This window comes from Tamandua tetradactyla, chromosome 9, assembly GCF_023851605.1.
Source record: "Tamandua tetradactyla isolate mTamTet1 chromosome 9, mTamTet1.pri, whole genome shotgun sequence".
Taxonomy (NCBI): Eukaryota; Metazoa; Chordata; class Mammalia; order Pilosa; family Myrmecophagidae; genus Tamandua; species Tamandua tetradactyla.
The window spans coordinates 113148765-113168291 of NC_135335.1; the positions used below are offsets into that span (position 1 = coordinate 113148765).

Consider the following 19527-nt stretch of genomic DNA (forward strand, 5'->3'; position numbering starts at 1 on the left):
AGAGACAAAAAACCTATATAAAGAAAACTACAAAAAACTGTTAAAAGAAATCACAGAAGACCTAAATAGATGGAAGGGCATACCGTGTTCATGGATTGGAAGACTAAATATAGTTAAGATGTCAATCCTACCTAAATTGATTTACAGATTCAATGCAATACCAATCAAAATCCCAACAACTTATTTTTCAGAAATAGAAAAACCAATAAGCAAATTTATCTGGAAGGGCAGGGTGCCCCGAATTGCTAAAAACATCTTGAGGAAAAAAAAAACGAAGCTGGAGGTCTCGCGCTGCCTGACTTTAAGGCATACTATCAAGCCACAGTGGTCAAAACAGCATGGTATTGGCATAAAGATAGATATATCGACCAATGGAATCGAATAGAGTGCTCAGATATAGACCCTCTCATCTATGGACATTTGATCTTTGATAAGGCAGTCAAGCCAACTCACCTGGGACAGAGCAGTCTCTTCAATAAATGGTGCCTAGAGAACTGGATATCCATATGCAAAAGAATGAAAAAAGACCCATCTCTCACACCCTATACAAAAGTTAACTCAAAATGGATCAAAGATCTAAACATTAGGTCTAAGACCATAAAACAGATAGAGGAAAATGTTGGGAGATATCTTATGGATCTTACAACTGGAGGTGGTTTTATGGACCTTAAACCTAAAGCAAGAACACTGAAGAAGGAAATAAATAAATGGGAGCTCCTCAAAATTAAACACTTTTGTGCATCAGAGAACTTCATCAAGAAAGTAGAAAGACAGCCTACACAATGGGAGACAATATTTGGAAACGACATATCAGATAAAGGTCTAGTATCCAGAATTTATAAAGAGATTATTCAACTCAACAACAAAAAGACAGCCAACCCAATTACAAAATGGGAAAAAGACTTAAACAGACACCTACCAGAAGAAGAAATACGGATGGCCAAGAGGCACATGAAGAGATGCTCAATGTCCCTGGCCATTAGAGAAATGCAAATCAAAACCACAATGAGATATCATCTCACACCCACCAGAATGGCCATTATCAACAAAACAGAAAATGACAAGTGCTGGAGAGGATGCGGAGAAAGAGGCACACTTATCCACTGTTGGTGGGAATGTCAAAGGGTGCAACCACTGTGGAAGGCAGTTTGGCGGTTCCTCAAAAAGCTGAATATAGAATTGCCATACGACCCAGCAATACCATTGCTAGGTATCTACTCAAAGGACTTAAGGGCAAAGACACAAACGGACATTTGCACACCAATGTTTATAGCAGCGTTATTTACAATTGCAAAGAGATGGAAACAGCCAAAATCTCCATCAACAGAAGAGTGGCTAAACAAACTGTGGTATATACATACGATGGAATATTATGCAGCTTTAAGACAAGATAAACTTATGAACCATGTAATAACATGGATGGACCTAGAGAATATTATGCTGAGTGAATCCAGCCAAAAACTAAAGGACAAATACTGTATGGTCCCACTGATGTGAACGGACATTCGAGAATAAACTTGAAATATGTCATTGGTAACAGAGTTCAGCAGGAGTTAGAAACAGGGTAAGACAATGGGTAATTGAAGCTGAAGGGATACAGACTGTGCAACAGGACTAGATACAAAAACTCAAAAATGGACAGCACAATAATACCTAATTGTAAAGTAATCATGTTAAAATACTGAATGAAGCTGCATCTGAGCTATAGGGTTTTTTTTGTTTTTGTTTGCTTGTTGGTTTGTTTGTTGTTGTTGTTTTTTACTATTACTACTACTTTTATTTCTTTTCTTTATATTAACATTTTATATCTTTTTCTGTTGTGTTGCTAGTTCCTCTAAACCGATGCAAATGTACTAAGAAACAATGATCATGCATCTATTTGATGATGTTAAGAATTACTGAGTGCATATGTAGAATGGTATGATTCTAAATGTTGTGTTAATTTCTTTTTTTTTTTTTCCGTTAATAAAAAATAAAAATAAAAATAAAAAAAAAAAAAAAAAAAAAAAAAGAAAACAATCTGGCCATTCCTCAAAAGGTTAAACAGACTTACCATATGGCCTGGAAATTCCGCTCCTAGGTATATACAAGAGAAATGAAAACATATGTCCACACAAAATTTGTATACAAATGTTCACAGTAGTATCATTAATAATAGCCAAAAAGGGAAAAAACCCAAACAGCTATCAATCAAGGGATGGATAAATAAAAATGTAGTATATCTATACAATGTAATATCATTCAATAATAAATAGGAATGTAATACTGATACATTCAATAACATGAATGAACCCTGAAATCATTATTCTAAGTGGAAGAAGCCATTTGCAAAAGATGACATATTGTTTGATTCCATTCATATTAAATGTCCAGAATAGGCAAATGCATACAGACAGAAAGTAGATTAATTGCTCTCTAGAGCGGGGGTGGGGCTGGGGGGGAGAACGTGAGTGACTTTTAATGGGTACAGGATTTCTTTTTGGAGTGAGTAAATGTTTTAAAATTGACTGTAGTGATAACTGCACAACTCTGTGAATATACTAAAAATCACAGATTTGTACATGTTAAAAGAGTGAATTGTATGATATGTGAATTTATATCTCAAAAAAAGTTGTTAGAGAAAAGAAAAGAAATTGATAGACCTGCACCTACCATTGACTGTACTGATTTGTGAGGTGGGGAAGTAGGGAGTACACAAGCCACGAACAAAGCGGAAGCAAATGACAAGCCAAGTTCATAGTAGAGAAAGGCACATATTACGTCTCTAAATCTTAGACCTTAGAGTTTACCAGTAAATTTTTAAAATAGTAAAATGATAATTTGGTCCAATAATAATAAAAACTAATAGCTAACACTTGAGTGCTTATAAGATGATAAACATCATAAAGCTAAGTACTGTTTAAGGCTCATTGGGGTAAATAGGAACTCTCCTATACTGCTTTAAAATGTGTAAAATTGGTAAAACCACATTGCAATCAGTCAATACTTAGCAGAGTTGAAAACACCTGTCCCTTATGACCTAGAAATTCTATTTCTCAGTATTTACCCTGGGAAACTCCTCACACATACTTAAAGAGACAATGATTGAGCATTGTTTATAATAATGGAAAAATGGAAATAATTTAAATGCCTATCACTAAAAGTCTGGATAAATACTCAGAGTACACAACAGTTAAAATGATTAACAGGGCAGTGCAATGGTGGCTCAGTGGCAGAATTCTCACCTGCCATGCCAGAGACCCAGGTTCGATTCCCAGAGCCTGCCCATGAGAAAAAAAAAAAAAGAACCTACAAAATGATTTAATAGACGTTGTATATAAAACAGGTGAAACTTGAAAATGGAAAGATGAGTTTAAAATATCAAATTAGAAAAAGATAATTGCAGGTTTATAAACCCTGCAATTATAACACAAAATTAAATGCAAATTTAATTTTAAAAATAAAGTACAAAACAAAAACCTATTTTGTACATTGTTATAAACATAAGATTTGGGTATATACACTGATGTAGCAAAAGAAATAAAAACATGGATGTGAAAGATGCATGCAAACTTCAGGATAGCTGTTATTTTGGTAAAGAAGTGAAGAGAACAGAAGTGGGGTTAGAGGAAAGATTCCAACTTTATGACTAATATTTTTTAAAAGAATTCAAAGAAAACATGGTAAAATGTTTACATTCGCTAAAGCTCATGAGTATCTGTTATGTTATTTTTGTATTTTCTTTTGATTTGGAATGTTTTAAATTAGTTAATATTTACCAATGTTAATGTCCTCTTCTTGATAAATGTATAACTGTTACATAAGATGCTAGCATAATTAGAAGTGAAGTAAGAGACATAAGAGAACTCTTTTGTAGTATTTTTTACTGTAATTCTAAAATCAGTTCAAAATTTAAGTTTCTAAACTTTTAAAAATAAAAACTATAAAAAATAAAAAATATACACCTTTAGAATTCAAATAAGTGATGATTATAATACTTAAAATTAATATTATTTGTGATGTTTTAAAGCTTTAAAAGAAAAAACAACTAAGGGATTTGAGGCCACCAATTTATTTCCTATCAAATTTGCTTCCTACTCATCAAATTCTTAATATTATCTCAAGATGTACCTTATTTTACTGATTTCACCTTAGCAAAGTCAACCATGGAACCCTTAAGTCAGAAGGGACCTAGAAAATTAGCTGATGTCTTCACCTCCAGATAGGCCTTTATTCAAATCATGTAAGAAAGAGATTTCTTTAAAAGATTTCTTTTTAAAGATTTTAATTTTTAAAAATGGAAATAGCACCATCATAATTCAACAGTGTACCTCAAACCTCCCAGTTAAGAAAGTACTTGTTAATAGCCAAGTGAAGTTTTACTTATTATAAATGAAATATATGGTAGAGGGATGCTATTGAAGGGCAAGAATATTTACTCAATAATCGAAAAATATTCTTTGACAGTTTTTCCATCCCCAAGAATAAACAAGCATAGTTGGATTAGCATTTCGGCATAAAACCTATTTTCCAAACCTTTATTCATTTTTCTGTTCACATTAAACTTTTCAAATGGGAATAAAATATTTTATTAGAGGCCTAACCAATTATTCCAATTGCTTACAAAATTGCTTACACATTTTAATGAACAGAGTCAGAAGAATATGGTTGGATCTATCTTCCACACAAGAAAATGTATGCACTATATTTTGTAATAGTGTTTGCTGATAAAGACATGTTCTACTAACTGAAACCAAAGAACAAAAGGATCAGTATTCTCTATACTGAGCTCTAACTTTAATAGTACTTGAAATTATCTTGTTTTTTTGTTTATCGTCTGCCTCCATATATTAGAATGTAAACACAAGGACAGCAGGGACACTGACTATCTAGTTTACCCCAGATCCCTGAGAAAAAGCACCTGAGAGCTTTGCACATACTAGGAATCTAATAAACATTTTTTAAATGAAGAACTACATATTATTATTATTACACACAGTTCTTATTTTTCTTATTGCTTGATAGATTTCCATATTCCTTCATCATTTATTTGTACTTTAAGTGTACTATATACATTTAGAAGTTTATCTTTATTTTAGTAATTGCTCAATTTTACTAGTAACTGATTTTAAAGAAAGTCTTTTGTAAGTTAAAAAACATGCTTTAAAACTAACCTCAAGATACACCAGTGAATAAAATAATGAGTTACAAATATAGTTTCAAGGCTTTTTATAGTTAGCAGAAAACATTCCATTTACATAATACTAAATTTTATATGTTATAAGTTTCATATTAATGTTAAATGTATTGAATTCGATAACTATACTTAAGGTGGTTACATAAATGAATATCCTTGTTCTTACAAAATATACGTGGGATTATTAAAGTTTCAAGGAGCATGATGTAAACAAACTACTCCCAACGTTTAGAAAATAGACAGATAGATGGTCAGCAAAATGTTAAAAGTGTTAGATCTGGTGTCAGGGTAGTGGTGGGGGTGTGTGCTACAGTTCTCTGTATAGATTTTGTATTATTTTTGCAACTGTCTTGAAGTTTGAAAAGTATTTCAGTATAAAAGGAAAAAAAATCCAACATCCATTCTTGCTAAAAACTGACAGCAAACTAGGAATAGAAGGGGATTTCCACAACCTGATAAAGGGCATCTATGAAAAACCTACAGCTAACTTAATATTGAAAGATTGAATGTTTTCCCATCAAGATTAGGAAAAAACAAGGATGTCTGCTCTCACCACTTTTATTCAGCAATGTCCTGGAGGCTCCAGACAGTACAATACGGCAATAAAAGTCAGTTATGATTAAAAGGAAGAAGTAAAACTGTCTTTATTCTTAGACAAAATAACCTAGGTAGAAAATCCCATGGAATCTGCAGAAAGCTACTAAAAGTAATAAATAAACTTAACAAGGTTGCAGGATACAAGATAAAGATTCAAAAATCAATTGTGGGCCACGGTGGCTCAGCAGGCAGAGTTCTAGCCTGCCATGCCGAAGACCCTGGTAAAAAAAAAAGTCAATTGTGTATTCATATACCAGTGACAAGCAATTGTAAAAAGAAATTTTAAAAACAATACCACTTAAAATAACATAAAAATAAAGTATTTAGAGATAAATCTGACCCTAAAAATGTGAAAACTATAATATTCTTCTGAGAGATATTAAATAAGACCTAAATAATAGAGAACTACGCATGTTCACAGGTACAAAGTCTCAGTATTATTAAGATGTCAATTCCCCAGTTCCAGCCCATGTTCAAGGGGAGGGAATTATACAAGGTCATGAATACCAGGAGACAGAGATTATTGAAAGCTAACTTAGAAGTCTGCCTACCACAGGTACAAATATTATTAAAGAACCTGTACTCTTTTTTATTATTGTTGAGTGCCCTTATAATTCCTCTGAAAGGATTCTGGAGCTTTAAGTCCTGGGTCTACTAATTACCGTGTGACCTTGCCAATCATTTAACTACCCTGTGTCTCAGTTTTCTCATCTATTAAATGGAGAGAACAACAATATCTATCTCATGCAATTATTGTGAAGTTTAAATGAGTAAATACTTGTAAAGCACTTAATTGTCCAGCACATAATAAGCACTTGCTTAAATACATACATCAACATATCCATAAAATCAATATAAATACTAAACCTACTATTTCTCATAGCTAAGTGTTTATTACAACACATCCCCCCTTGGTTTAACAGTTTAATGATGTTTACTTCAAATAAGGCACAGTTTTAGCCAAGGTTGGCATGTATTTAGCTAACCTCAGGCACTGATGGAAAAGGAGCTTCTTGACATTTTCAACTGAAGTTTAACAAACAAACATCGGTAATACCTGGGATGACCATAATCCTGTTTTGCTTGTTCTTATCCTGGACCTATTATGCAGGCAGAATTGTTAATGGCACCCTCCTTCACTCTTAAAAGTGTGACAGTTTGCACAAGAAATTATGTGATCACCCTAGTTTGTCATAGTCCTAGAATGAAATGTAAATTGAGTCCAGATGAACACAATTGGGTAAGGAATGAATAAGCCAGTTAAAAAAGGAAAAGAAATGAAGAAGGACGAGGATGGGTATAGGTAGAAGGATAGGTGGGACCAGAGTGATAGAGAATAATAAATGCTTCAAAATGCCCAAATACCAAAATTAATTCATCAACAGTCTGAATTCAAATTTCCTCTGGTATCTATAAGCCTGGCAGATACTTAAAAGTTCAAGAATAGCTTATAAAATACTTAACTGCATTTACTTAAGGATTCTTAAAAATCCAAAACTCAATCATTGAATATTTAAATAAATATTAATTAAATAAATATTTAAGCACCACATTTAATTTCCCTTTCTTCTATCTATTCTAATATATAATCATGAAGCCAACATATAATCCTGATAGACACAGCATTTTAAAAATAATAAAACTGTTTAAATGCATACATTGCAGGTTTTGGCAAGAAACCATTTTTACAGTTATTTTTAAACTCCCACCTGAAAACATTAGTTGACTTTGGAAATTTTAATCCTTTTATAATCCAGCAACATCAAAGCTAACAGTCACAACTTTTTAAGAGGATAAATATGCCCATTTTAATTAAAGTCCTTAAATTATTTGATTAGGTGTGCAATTTTCACTCCTGTATTTTGAGATGTATTTACCTATCATGAGCATTTCATTAATTAAAAACTTAAAAGGAAGTAAATTATTGCAGAATAGCCTATTTAATTAACAGAGGCATTCTCAAAAGTTCTGTGCTTTAAATTTAAAAGAATTTAGGCTAATAAAAAAGGAATGAGTTACTGATACATGCTATAACATGGATGAACCTTGAAAACATTCTAAATGAAAGAAACCAGTCACAAAAGACTAAGTATTATATAGCTCCATTATAAGAAATTTCCAGAACTGGCACATATACAGAGACAGAAAATAGATTGTGTTTGCCTAGTGTGCTAGTTTGCAAGTTGCCAGAATGTTATACATCAGAAATGGAATGGCTTTTAAAAAGGGGAATTAAATAAGTTACAAGTTTACAGTTCTATGTCTATAAAAATGTTCAAACTAAGGCATCCAGGAAAAGATACCTTAATTCAAAGGAGGTCAAAGGATAGTAAGGTAGCTGCCATCTGCTGGTCCCTTGCTCCTGGGCTCTGTTGCTTTCAGCCTCATTCTGTGGAGGTTCCTCATGGGAGTTCCTCGCTGCTTCTCCAGGGTGGCTTTCATCTTTCGGCTCTCTCCAGGTTCTGGCTTAACATCTCATGGTGACATCTGCTGGGCTCCAGGCACCTGCAAACATCTGTGTCTCTGTTCTCCAAGTATTGGTATCTGTGTCAGCTCTGCTCTGAAGCTTCTATTGGCTCTGTTATTTCTGACTCTCTCCAAAATGCTTCCTCTTTTAAAGGATTCCAGTAAACTAATCAAGACCTACCTGGAATGGGTGAGGTCACATCTCCATCTAATCAAACCACAAATGAGTACATCACATCTCCCTGAAGATAATCTAATCAAAAGTTTTTAACCTACAGAATTGAATCAGGATTAAAAGAAATGGCTGTTCCCACAAGATTGGAACAGGATTAAAACATGGCTTTTCTGGGGTACATAATACTTTCAAACTGGCACACCCAGGGATAGGGAAGTGGGTAGATGAGTGGAATGGGAGATGACTGCTAAAGGGTAGAAGGTTTCCTTCAGGAGTGATGAAAATATTCTAAAATTGATTGTGGTGGTGGTTGCACAAACCTGTGACTATACTAAAAAACAGAATTGTATGGCATAAAAAATAAATCTTAATTAAAGTTGCTACAAAAAAAAAAAAAAAACTTAGGCTATATTTCCTAAACTATATACATAAAGTGTTTTATGTTAATATCTTAAAGATGGGAAAAACAATTCCAGTTCCTCATAGGAAAGAAAGCCAAGAAATGTATGTATTCATACATTCATTCTAATTACTAATTACTGACACAAGTATATTCTGTCACTAAATTCTTGCTGAAAATCAGACTATAAATGGATTTCATGAATATTTTGCCACAAAACAAATTTAGAAATTGCTTTGACTTCAAATTTATAATAGATATTTTCTGACTTCATGTGGGACTACATATAACTTTAAATAATCTTCTGTCAAATTGCAGATTTGCATTACTAAGTAGCTATTAATTTGCATTTTGTCAGAACAAAGTTTAATAATCTGACAGTTTTAAAGCAAGCATAATTTTTTTTAGCTTATCCCTACTGTCCTGTTCTACATTCTTACATTCTGATTCTAGAATTTCAAATACAGTACAGTATTAATAATTTCCTTACCTAAATCATTATATATCACTATTTTTAGTACTATTTTGTTTAAAGTTACTAAACCTCAATCTGATTTAGATGAACATTAGTAATCATCAAATAATTCCAATAGGGCTAGTCTACAGAAGCAATTAATACTAACTACTAATACTGATATTTTAACAAAAAACATCATAAAAAATGAAAGATCAGTTTCATTATTCCATTATTAATGTTTATGAATTTCATATTGCCTTATTGCCAAAAATTTATACATTTGTATAAATCTGAAAATAAATATATATATATTGATACTCAGAAACAGATATCAGGTAGCTAATGTACCAGAGAAGTAACTGTATAACATTTTAGAAAGTGCCATGAAACTGCTCTTTGGTAAGGCATAATGTTAAAAGATTTGATAAAACTAGATGGTAGATAAATGTCCACTATATATTTATACAAATACATATAAACACATCTGTATGAATATATATATGTAAATATAAAAATAACTTTTAAGATACGACTTCTTTTAATTGAGCATTACTGATAACAGATAAAACAATAACAATATTTTGCGATTTAAAATTTTGTTTCTAAAATTCTCTGTTTAGTCAAAGTGACTGATAGCTTTGTAGAACACAGTTTAAGTTGATAAAATGAAACAAAAAGATGTCAATTTGCTACAGGAGATAACATTTTGAGTTTGTATTCTTTTTTTTCAAAAGCAGCATTATTACCAAAGTAACTATAATTCAAAATGGTTTTCTGCTTAAAATGTTTAAATCTGTAGGACAAAATCTATCCTCATGGAGATAAACATACCCATCAGTTTTCCTCTAGAATTCTCGATAAGCACATAATATATTCTCCCTAGTAAGCTGTCCTTTCAAGCAAACATAAATCATGATCTTACCTCTAAACAGTAAGGTCACAACCCTGAACATGTTAATAAGTGAGTCATTTGAAGCAATTTTCAATATTAATATAAAATCAACTGTGGAATTCTCACAATCATTTTTACTAAAAGTTGCAGTGTGATTTAAACCTATGTTCAATTTTACAAATTTAAAATAAATAAGGAAGAGTGAAGTGCTGCCAAACAAAAAATATATACATACTGTATCTATTAGAAATAATGGACATCTTATTTCGAAAGATACAATGTGGCCTGAGTAACTGAAAGATCAATTATAGATTTTTAGATAAGCTAGAGCTGCTTTGAGAATTTAATGTCAAAAAGGTATGCTATGCTGCCCCCATTACGTAACCAATCTAAAACTGTACAAGATATGAATTATTGCCCTCTTAAATCCAGAGACCATTTCTAGTTCTAGCCTGACCAATAGGAGACATGTTTAACAATTTTATGTTCAAAGTTCAACCATCAAAGACCAATGTTAGCAGGAGGCACTTGGAGTAGCTCCCAGAGGCAAAGAAGAACTCTGCAGATCAGAATACCTGGGCCAATTCAGAGCAACGAGTCAGACAGCTGAATGCTGTAACCAGTGCAAAGAACGAGTGGCTGAACTGTCCAGATGTATTCCACTACATAAATACTTATATGTGCACACCCTTGCCCTAACTTCTGTCATTTAATAAAAGTTAAAAAAAACACAGATTGAAAAATGAAAATATGACGTATCAGGAGCCTAACAAACATTGAGTTTTGGGGGAGAGGCGAGGCTTTACAAATATAAATTCAAAGCCAATGTACATATCTGTGATCATTTTGTTAACCATACATAATATATAATAGACATTTTCTCTAATAATTTCATTGACTCTAATCATATGCATATATATTTTTACACAAAGGTTTCTACATTTGCACAGTTCCTACTAATTTTTGTATAGAAAAAGCTATACAAAAGTATAATTTATCAGACTGATGTGTAAACACATATGAATACAGACCCATACACTCTTTCCTTAAATTCCACAAGCATATCATATCTGGTTTAAAATCTCAGGCAGAAGAAGTAAATTAAAGTAAGTTTGACTGTAAAAATATGCATAAGGTCAGAAACTTTAACTCTGCAATTAAATTCACATGGAAATTATTCTAAAAGCTAAAATCACATTATCTTACTGGACCTCAATATCCTAATCCTGTATACTCTACATTCCCTCCAGGGAACTTTAATGTAGTCAATGGGACAACCACAGATAAAGTATGTGTTAAACATAACCTTGCAAATTAAAAAGAAATAATCAAGATAAAGCAATTACATTTCGTCAAAAGACTACTGATTCCATCTTGCTATTTGCTGTTATTTTATTTGTATTTTTTAAAAATAATAAGGTTCAAAGACACAGTTATATTAAAATGAACTAAGCATATTATTTCTAACTACTCATAATTAGAGAATAAAAAATCTAAAACTGATACATGGTATCACCAAAGAACACAGGCTCACCTGGGCTTGAGTCCTGCTCTTTGACATATTAGTTGAATGAATCTTAAGCAAGTTACCTAACTATTTTGAACTAGTTTCATTTCTAATATGTGGAAAATAATAACAACATCTACTTCACAGACTCGCTGTTGGAGAGAAAGGGAAAAATGGATCTGAGTCCAATTGTGTAAAACTGGAAAGCACTGTATGAACCATTGGGTAATCATAATTTTGCTTGAGAGACAAGCTATTCAACATACAGTGTAATAAATCTGCTTTTTTATGTTTATATATCTTAATTAAGAAATTTTTTGATTAAACAAACTACCACATAAGTAAACTGTGTTAACCACGGGAGTTCCTTCTACCTTTCAACAAGCTTTAACACAACTTGGGGGTAAGAATAGGTAATATATTTTACATCCAAAAGTGATAACTCTTATTTTTTAAAATCTCATTCTTGTTAATCTTGCCTTTAGTGGGTATTTTGTTCACTTAACAAATCATCTATGTTCTTCCAATTAAACCTTATGAATTGATGTTATCAATAGAATGAAAGATATATATTAAATGTCTAAGTTAATCTTTTTTTTCTTACTTGTTAAACACAATAATGATCTAATCCATTCTTTCTTAGCGGTGAATAATAAAATGCCATTTTGCTTTTCCTATACTCATTAACTGAACCAAATATAGACCAACATAGAATAAGCACAATAATCAAAGGAAAAATACTTGCAACAAACCATACCTAGTAATAAGAACCGCATTATCGTGGTGGGCAATCCCATTTTCTGGAATGGTGTTTCCATCACTTTGATGAGAGAGAATGGATTTCTGCCACTTACAGAAGCTATCGAGGGACTTGTCTGCATGGTGGTTTATCTCCAAGTTTGGCTGCAATACAACATGCATACCAGAAATGTTCCAAACAAATTACTAAGGTCAGTTAAAATTTTGAAGACTAAAATGGGACTATAATTAGAAGCAGTGGTTTCTAGGAATAATCTCTTGCCAATTTTTATCTCTATAAAATCTGACCTAGAGTTCATTTAGTGTATTATTATTGAATAGACATTTTTTGCCAGTTCCAGCTTTAATGATACATGAGATTACTGGCATACAAAACCAAATGTAGCCATTATTATAAAGTTTGCCATGCAGGTGTCTATCCTTTTACTGAAATATAGCTAATATCCATATTTAAAGTCTTACTAGGATATAAGAGGTACATTCTTGTTAACTATTTAAATTCTGCTTAAGATATTAAATGCATAGAGTTGAAAAATTATACTCAAGCAAAACTTCCTAGGAGAAGCAATAATAAAATAAATTCTTTTATAATACATAATTCTATAACCTGAATCTAGAGTTCTAGATTTTTAACCTACTCATTCTTACCTGATCTTCTGTGAGAACAATTAAGCGGGCCACTATTATATTCACAACGTTTCCTAGGCTGGAATCACGATAAAGTTTGGCAACCTGACCTCCAGAAAATAAGAAAAGACACAAAGTCAGACAAAAATTACAGGGTGAAGTTTGATATGTTTTCTTGGGGGGGGGTGGCAGGGGAGGGCTGCATGGGTCAGAAATCGAACCCCAGTTTCTCACATGTTGTTTATAAAAAGGGATAATACACTCTTCATGAATTTAACCACTGCTCATATAAAAAGAGTTATTTTCCCTTATGACTTACTACCTAAGATGCCTTGCTACATAGGTTTGTTATACAAGTGTACCTCAAGAAATATTTTCTCCTTGAAGCAAACCACAACATAGTACTTACAGGGTAAACTGATTTTCAAGGTAAAGAAAACCCCATAAACAAGATTTAACATGACCCACTAAAAAAGTCATATTATCTGAAATGGACAATAAAGGTCACCATTAAACTTAGTTTCTATAGATCTAAATATTAATAGATTAATTATTTCTCATTTTAGACAAGTGAATTCTTAAAATCATTATATTGATTTCACAATATAAATCCATGGCATTAGTCAAAAACCACAGCAAACTATTAAGTACAGTATTACATAGAGGGATCAAACTTACAATGTTCATTACACTCAAAATGTAATGTTCAATGTCTTTGCGGCCATGGTAGCCCACCATCATTCTGTCCGCCACAACCAGTGTCTCCACAAACCGCTCAATGCTTACTGATCTCTTTTGTCTGTGATGGATATATGTGTCATTAATGGGTAGTGAAGAAGGAAAAGCAGACGTAGCATTCAGCCACCAAGGTGTATCATGTCTTGTGAGATCTACGATAAAAACAATTAACCAATTCAAATAGGTTGCTAACTAAACTTATTAATTATAGATCTATTATGTAGATAAATACTGCTTATAAAGTCTTTAACATATTAAGATATTTCAAAGTAAGTTAAGGTAATGCAGTAGTGAGAAAATTAAACTCTTTTTCAAAATATCAAAATAATCATGTTATTAGAAAAAAACTAAACAATAATAACACTCAACTGCTCATGAAAAAAAATAAATCTAAGAAACTAATTACTCCAAAAAAAGGATTTTCAACTAATCATTTATATTGCTCCATAATTTTAAAAATTTAGAAAACATACTAAAAAATCATTTAAAGTTGTTGAAAAGCAACTAGGGTATTGTGCTGATTTGAAAGGATATATGTACCCTAGAAAAGCCATGTTTTAATCAAAATCCCATTTGGTAAAGGCAGAATAATCCCTATTCAATACTGTTTGTTTGAATCTGTAATTAGATCGTCTCCCTGGAGATGTAACCCAATCAAGAGTGGTTGTTAAACTGGATTAGGGGAGATGTGTCTCCACCCATTTGGGTGGATCTTGTTTAGTTTATTGGAATCCTATAATAGAGGAAACAGTTTGGAGAAAGTGAGAGATATGGAGAGAGCAGAGAAGAATGATATAGCCACAAGATGAAGAAGGAAAATTCCTCCCAGGGAGCTTCATGAAACAGGAAGCTAGGAGAGAAAGTTAGCAGATGATGCCGTGTTCACCACGTGACCTTCCAGATGCGAGAGAAGCCCTGACTGTGTTCACCATGTGTCTTCTCACTTGAGAGAGAAACCCTGAACTTCACTGGCCTTCTTGAACCAAGGTATCTTTCCCTGGATGCCTTAGAGTGGACATTCCTATCGACTTGTTTTAATTGGGACATTATCTCGGCCTTAGAACTGTAAACTAGCAACTTATTAAATCCCCCTTTCTAAAAGTCATTCATTTCTGGTATATTGCATTCTGGCAGCTAGCAAACTATAACAGGTATTAAATTTCAAAATAGTCTAAGAATACAGATATTGCAAAAATGTAATCCTAAAACACTTTTGAGCCTTTACTTTAAAGTAAGATGCTTTTATTAAACCATTCTAGAGTTTGTTTTATTACTCTAGAAATTCCAATTATAAAAAGCTATGTATATTTTTTTCCTTCAGTTTCACAGTGTTCAAGCATTTATACTGGCATAGTATCCAAACTTTACCTTTTCCAAAGCCTATAGATAAGTTTCATTAGAATGAGAATTAAAAGATTATGGTTCCAAATGTTAAAATAAATTTAGTGGATTGAAATGCTAGTGATCAATGAAAGGGAGGGGTAAGAGGTATGGTATGCATGAATTTTTTTCTGTTTTCTTTTTATTTCTTTTTCTGAATTGATACAATGTTCTAAGAAATTATCATGATGATGAATATATAACTATGTGATGATATTGTGAATTACTGATTATATATGTAGAATGGAATGATCATATGGTAAGAATGTTTGTATTTGTATGTTGGTACATTTAATAAATAAAATAAAATAAAAAAATTATGGTTCCATGGTGATGAATACACAACTATGTGGTGATATTGTGAGCCATTGATTGGTGTATATGGACTGTATGTATGTAAAGATTTATCAGTTAAAATATTTTGTAAAAAAGAGAAAGAAATCAGGTGTAGAATTTGAGCATCAGAAAGAACAATATTTAAGGCAAAGGCCATTAAAAGGGAAAATAGTGATAATGCATACTGCTAATATCAAATTTTTTATTATCAAAATAAAAACAAAAACCCTCACTGATACATTGCATCATAAACTCGGCACGGGCTAAACACCAAATAAATTAGGTGAAGGATTATGCTAACACAGGAGTATAAAGTAAAATTCACCAAGAAAATAGAAATCTTTAATTTCCTCACAAAGCTTCAAAATATGTACAGCAAAAATTGGTAGAAATACTAGGAAGAATGAATAAATCCACAATCATATTGGGAGACTTTCATACATTTTTCAAAAATAAACCAATGCTGTATAAGAAAAGGCTATACAGAGAGGTATGAATAGAACAATTAGACATAGAGAATTTTGTACCAGCAAACAATACACTTTTTTTTTTGTCAAATAAACATGGGACACTCATAAAAGTATATAATCAACATTAATGCATTCTAAACAGTAGAAAAAAACCACAGGCCATATTCTGAGATAATTTAAAAATTAACAACGAAAAATTAAGTTAAAAAAGCATTCTATTTACTTGAAAATTCAGCAACTCCTGAGTTGAAGAATTCAAAATGGAAATCATAAACTATTCAGAACCGAAAGAAAATGAAAGCACTACATATTAAAACTGGTGACTTATCACCGAGTAGGTATTCAGGGTGTTATAACTGAGAAGTTAGGATTTAAGAGATGATTATGATTACTGAATTATTATATAGATATTCCTTTTTACTTTCTGGTATGTTAGAATAGACAGAGGGAAATACCTGAAATCTTTGAATTGTAATCCAGCTGCCCTGATCTCTGATAATGATTATATAACCTTATCTTGTACCCTAATGATTGTAAAAACCTTGTGACTAACCTTCACTTGTACCCATTTATCCAGTTTTTCAGTTTTAGAGTCTTGTAATCACTAAAGATAGCCCCTAATATTAATTAATGAAGGGTCTTGGGTCAGAAGAACTAACCCACCCCAGGGCTAAAGTTATCTTGATAACCGAAACTAGATCTAACCAAACTAGGCCCACCTGACATGTGCAGTAGCTTAGACTTTAACCTGTAAATCACCTACACCTCACTATAATACTAAAAATCACACCCATCACAATGTTAAGGCAGTCATATTCTTATACATGTTCTGTGACTAAGCATGGAATCAATCTGTGTGTGCTCAATAATTAAATCACCTCTAATTACATCATCTGAGGACATTGTGTTCATTATCCTAAAACCTACCTATCTTTCAATGCTATTAAACTATCAGAATTACTGCAGTTCAGGGAGACAGATTTTGGACTAATAAGCCATCTGATCTCCTGCTATGTGTCAAAAAATAAACTTTTTCTTTTTCTGAAAGAAAAAAAAAGATCAAGATTCCAGCACAACTTGTTTTAAACATTTTAATGTGGATTATAGTTTGTCCTCTGTTTTTTAGATGTTTGGTCCATCAGTACAGAGGACATTAGTACTAGGACATTTGCATACACTTGCCTCATTAATATATTCATCCTTATTAAATGAACTTGAGCAGGTAGAGGGCCCCTGCACATTTCAGTTTCATATCTTTATACTGAATAGGAAATCTTCCTCAATTTCACTTACTGAGAACTTTAGTGAGGAAAAATTAAATAATATACGTGATATACTTAACAGAAAGTGGCACTGTTTTTTTTTCCATTTTTGTGTTTTCTTTTTTCCTATTTTTAAAAATTTTTTTATTAATTTAAAAACAAGAAAATTACAGAAAGAAACACAAACATTCCCAATATGTGATCACTCCATTCTACATATATAATCAGTAATTCACAATATCATCACATAGCTGCAAATTCATCGTCCTGATCATTTCTTAGAACGTTTGCATCAATTCAGAAAAAGAAACAAAAAGACAACAGAAAAAATAAAACGAAAACAGAAAAAAAACGATACACACCTTACCACTTACTCCTCCCTTTCACTGATCACTAGCATTTCAAACTAAATTTATCTTAACATTTGTTCCCCATATTATTTATTTTATTCCATATGTTCTACTCATCCGTTGACAAGGTAGATAAAAGGAGCATAAGACACAAGGTTTTCACAATCACACTGTGAAAGCTACACCATTATACAATCGTCATCAAGAAACATGGCTACTGGAACACAGCTCTACATTTTCAGGCAGTTCCCTCCAGCCACTCCATTTCCTCTTAGATAAGAAAATGATATCTACTTAATGCATAAGAAAAACCACCAGGATAACCTCTCGACTCTGTTTGGAATCTCTCAGCCATTGACACTTTGTCTCATTTCACTCTTCCCCCTTTTGGTCAAGAAGGTTTTCTCAATCCCTTGATGCTAGGTCTCAGCTCATTCTAGGGTTTTTCCTCAATCCCTTGATGCTGTGTCCGAGTTCATTCTCGGATTTCCGTCCCACGTTGCCAGGAAGGTCCACACCCCTGGAAGTCATGTCCCACGTAGACAGGGGGAGGGTGGTGAGTTTGCTTCTTGTGTTGGCTGGGGAGAGAGGCCATATCTGAGCAACAAAGGAGGTTCTCTTGGGGGTGACTCTTAGGCCTAATTTTAAGTACGCTTGACCTATCCTTTGTGGGGTTAACTTTCATATGAACAAACCCCAAGACTAGGGATTCAGCCTATAGCTTTTGGTTGCCCACACTGCTTGTAAGAATATCAAGAATTCAACTTGGGGAAGTTGAATTTTCCCCCATTCTCACCATTCCCCAAAGGGGACTTTGCAAATACTTTTCTGTTCACTGATCAAATCACTCTGGGATTCATTGGGGCATCACTCAGTACAAACCAAAAAAATCTCATGTCTTACCCAAGGTTCCATGTACTTATGTTGTTCAATCAAGCTATCTACATAAGTTATATTAGGAAATGCACTAGTCAAAATATAAATTTTGTACCAAATAAACATTTTTTGCTTTAGTCACATGCATAAGTTGAAATTTTAAAATATTAATTACCATCTATTTTCAGCACCCTGCACTAATGACATTCCTTTGTTCTTCCTCATGCAAAAACATTTTTTTAATTTGTACATTTAGTCACTGTCATTATACACTCTAGGCATTCCTAGATTATACCATCTCAATCTTTGTTGCCTATCTTCCTTTTTTATTTCATTTGTGCCCCCAGCCCTCCTCCCTCTATCATTCTCATATTCAGCTTCATTCAGTGTTATAACATAATTGTATTACAGTTAGGTAGCATTGTGCTGTCCATTTCTGAGTTTTTACATTCAGTCCTGTTGCACAATCTGTATCCCTTCAGCTCCAATTACCCAGTATCTTACCCTATTTCTATCTCCTGATGGTCTCTGTTACCAACGAAATATTACAAGTTTATTCCCTAATGTCAGTTCATATCAGTGAGACCATACAGTATTTGTCCTTTTGTTTCTGGCTAATCTCACTCAGCATAATGTCCTTAAAGTCCATCCATGTTGTTACATACTTCATAACTGTATTCTGTCTTACAGCTGCATAGTATTCCATCATATGCATATACCACAGTTTGTTTAGCCACCCGTCTGTTCATGGACATTTTGGCTGTTTCCATCTCTTGGTAATTATACATAATGCTGCTATAAACATTGGTGTGCAAATGTCCATTTGTGTCCTTTCCCTCATGTCCTTTGAGTAGAGACAGCATATAGAAGGGTCCTGTTTCCTAATCCATTCTGCCAATCCATGTTCCCTGATTGAGAAGCTTAATCCATCAACATCAGTGTTCTTACTGCCCAGGCTTTTTGCCTTTTGGCTTTTATATGTCCTTCTAATTTTCCTTCTTTTTATCTTTACTCATGGTCTTCCTTTCTACACTCTTCTCCACACCTCTCTCTTCTGTC

The 19527-nt window shown here is 32.8% G+C and overlaps 1 protein-coding gene across 1 annotated transcript in view; it reads right to left on the reverse strand.

The window, feature by feature from the left end:
* Positions 1–19527, reverse strand: part of ADAMTS6 (ADAM metallopeptidase with thrombospondin type 1 motif 6) — a 361538-nt gene that overhangs the window by 318124 nt on the left and 23887 nt on the right. Inside the window, exons 4-6 of the mRNA XM_077117302.1 lie at positions 13735–13946; positions 13078–13161; positions 12428–12573 (exon numbers count right to left, since the gene is read on the reverse strand). Of these exons, the coding sequence (XP_076973417.1) occupies positions 12428–12573; positions 13078–13161; positions 13735–13946 (442 nt within the window). The remainder of the gene's footprint in view (positions 1–12427; positions 12574–13077; positions 13162–13734; positions 13947–19527) is intronic.